The sequence below is a fragment of the Cebus imitator genome, unplaced genomic scaffold (genome assembly GCF_001604975.1).
Source record: "Cebus imitator isolate Cc_AM_T3 unplaced genomic scaffold, Cebus_imitator-1.0 Scaffold497, whole genome shotgun sequence".
In the NCBI taxonomy this organism is placed as follows: Eukaryota; Metazoa; Chordata; class Mammalia; order Primates; family Cebidae; genus Cebus; species Cebus imitator.
Window position 1 is genome coordinate 471914 of NW_016107812.1, and position 3142 is coordinate 475055.

A 3142-nucleotide genomic window follows, 5' to 3' on the forward strand; every position below is an offset into this window, starting at 1 on the left:
ACTCACTGCAACCTCCGCCTCCTGGGTTCAGGCAATTCTCCTGCCTCAGCCTCCTGAGTAGCTGGGATTACAGGCACGCGCCACCATGCCCAGCTAATTTTTTGTAGTTTCAGTAGAGACGGGGTTTCACCATGTTGACCAGGGTGGTCTCGATCTCTTGACCTCGTGATCCACCCGCCTTGGCCTCCCAAAGTGCTGGGATTACAGGCGTGAGCCACCACGCCCGGCCCATGGCACTGATTTCTTAACTGACAGATGGTAGAAGTAGGTGTGTGTACAGGTTCAGTCAAACCTGTGTTTTGATTTCTTTTCATGCTACCCATCCCCTAGCGTGGAGCAGCCTGGGTCCAGGGCGACTGAGCAGAAAACAGTGTTTTCACACGAGTGTGGCAGCTCACACTTGTAATTGCAGCACTTCAGTAGGCCAGGGGAGCGCTTGAGGCCAGGAGTTTGAGACCAGCCTGGGCCACATGGCAAGACCCCCCTTCCACAAAATATAAAACCTGTTTTTGTCTCCTTTTTCCAGAGGAATGTTGGGTCCTCACAATTCAAAACAATTGAAGATGACTTGGTGTCTGCCCTTGTCCGGTCGGGCTGTATTCCTGAAAATCACGGCGAGGACATGAGGAAGATGTCCTTCCAGCGCTGCGCCCGGACTGACAAGGTGGGTGGCGCCTTCTCCACCCTCCCCCGTGGGCGGGAGCAGCACCCGGCCCACGCTCTGCCCCAGCGTCTTGGTTTGTTAGGCCTCTTCTGAGCACGTGTGAGGCACAAATCAAGCCAGCCCACGCCTCATGCAGACGAGGCGTCCCGGAGCCTGGCCAGCTCAGGCGTAGCTGATCTGGTGCTCCCGCCAGCAGGACTGCGTGCGGTCTCTGGTCTTTGCCCTCTCTCGTGTTGCCTGTGTTCTCAGGGACACACATTCCTGCCACTGGCACAGTGGTGGCCCCAGCATCTGCCTTCCGCCCTCCAGTCAGGTGCACTCCAAGGCAGATGCAACCGTGTGGCAGTAGGGCGGAGAGTCACACTTATATGACGCAACGTTCTCTTTTCCTTCTTTAGTGTTTTAGAGCCAGGGAGGGTCTCATTCTGTTGCCCAGGCCGGAGTGCAGTGGCATGATCACGGTTCCCTGCAGCCTCGAACTCCTGGGGTCAAGCAGTTCTGCCTCAGCCGCCTGAGTAGCTGGGTGTTTCCATCTGTTTTCACACTGCTGTAAAGAACTGCCTGAAGTTGGTCAATTTATAAAGAAAAGAGGTTTCTGCCAGGGACAGTGCTCACACCTGTAATCCCAGCACTTTGGGAGGCTGAGGCGGGTGGATCACGAGGTCAGGAGTTCAAGACCAGACTGGCCAACATGGTGAAACCCCGTCTCTACTAAAAAATACAAAAATTAGCTGGGCATGGTGGCTTGTGCCTGTAATCTCAGCTACTTGGGGGACTGAGGCAGGAGAATTGCCTGAACCGGGACCCAGGAGGCGGAAGTTGCAGTGAGCTGAGATCAGGCCACTGCACTCCAGCCTGGGCCACAGGGCGAGACTCCATCTCAAAAAATAAATAAATAAAGGAATAGAGGTTTCATTGACTCAGCTCCGCTGGCTGGGAGGCCTCAGGACACTGATGATCGTGGTGGCAGGCGAGAGAGTAAGGAGGGTCGTGGGGAGAGCCCCTTACAAAACCGTCTCACTGTCGCGAGAACAGCATGGGTGATGGGTGAACCGCCCCCACCACCCAGTCACCTCCCAGCAGCTCTTTCCCTAGACACACGGGAGTCACCATTCAACAGGGGGTTTGTGTGGGGACACAGCAAAACCGTGTCACTGCCACTGCAGGCACTCCACCTTGCCTGGCTAATTTTTTTTTTTTTTTTTTGGTAAAGATGGCATCTTGCTATGTCGTGCAGGGTCCACTCCCGGGCTCCAGTGATCGTCCCACTGGAGGTCCCGAAGTGCGGGGAGACACAGGCATGACACATTTGGCTCGAGATTAACAGTTCCCTTTTTGTAAACTCAGCATGTTGAGGATATCCTCGTTTCAGTGCGTCATCACGGTGAGACTCTGTTCATGGGACCCATGGGATATTGTCTGCGCGTGCGAGTCCACACCCCTCACGCCTCCGCCACCCTGGCCCTGCTGCATGGTCTCAGCTGCCCGGGCCGGTGACCCAGCTCTGTCCGTTCAGAAGCACAGGGCTGAGTACCCGTTTCCTGTTGGTTTTTGCACCCACCCTGGATGCTGCTGCTGGTCTGTGACGCCACATTCCTGTGCTCGGGGCTGAACCACGGGATGAGCTGTGGGCAGTGGCTCGCCACAGGGAGTGGCGCTGTCTCTGGGGAGGTCCCAGCATTTGGGCAGATAGGGACAGCAGAGCCTGAGAGAACAGGTAGCTTTTCTGTTGGTTTGTTTGTTTCTTTTTTTTGAGATGGAGTCTCACTCTGTTGACCAGGCTGGAGTGCCATGGCGCCGTCTTGGCTCACTGCAAACTTAGCCTCCTGGGCTCTAGTGATTCTCCTGCCTCACTCAGCCTCCCAAGGAGCTGGGATTACACACACCCGCCACCATACCCAGCTAATTTTTGTATTTTTAGTAGAGTCGGGGTTTTACCAGGTTGGCCAGGCTCGTCTCGAACTGCTGACCGTGGGTGACCCACCCACCTCGGCCTCCCAAAGTGCTGGGATTACAGGCATGAGCCACCGTGCCCGGCAACAGGTGGCTTTTCTGTAGCACAGAGCAGGCATCAGCGAATGTGATTCCTTCATCCTTGCTCTCCCGAGTGCCTGGCCCTGTCACAGGGCCCTCAGGCCACCTGAGAGGACGAGGGGTGTATCAGAGGCCTCACTTGTTACAGCTCAGGGTCCTCCGGGCATCCGAATGAAGCTATGGTTCTCGTTCCCACAGACGCCTGCTTTCAAGGGCACACAGATCCCTGGCGAATCCAGGGCCTGTACCGGAGCCATTGTCCAGAGGGGAGAACAGAGAGAGACCACACATTCACTTTTATTAGCTGGCCTGTGTGGCAGCACATGCCACGTGGTCCATGCCCACACTCCTGTTTCCCTTCCAGTAGGTGGTGATGACGCATCTGGCGGCTCAAGGTGGAGAGCTCTGTGGGGCTTGCTTACTGTCTCGTTTTCTTTTTTTTTT

At 55.8% G+C, this 3142-nt stretch overlaps 1 protein-coding gene across 4 annotated transcripts in view; it reads left to right on the forward strand.

Moving 5' to 3' along the window:
• Positions 1-3142, forward strand: part of PUS1 (pseudouridine synthase 1) — a 19650-nt gene that overhangs the window by 4600 nt on the left and 11908 nt on the right. For 3 of the 4 annotated variants that reach the window (XM_037733154.1, XM_017513606.2, XM_017513604.2), the window contains exon 3: positions 527-664. The exons of the other annotated variant lie outside the window; for it this stretch is intronic. In XM_037733154.1, the coding sequence (XP_037589082.1) occupies positions 527-664 (138 nt within the window). The remainder of the gene's footprint in view (positions 1-526; positions 665-3142) is intronic. 4 annotated transcript variants of the gene reach the window in all.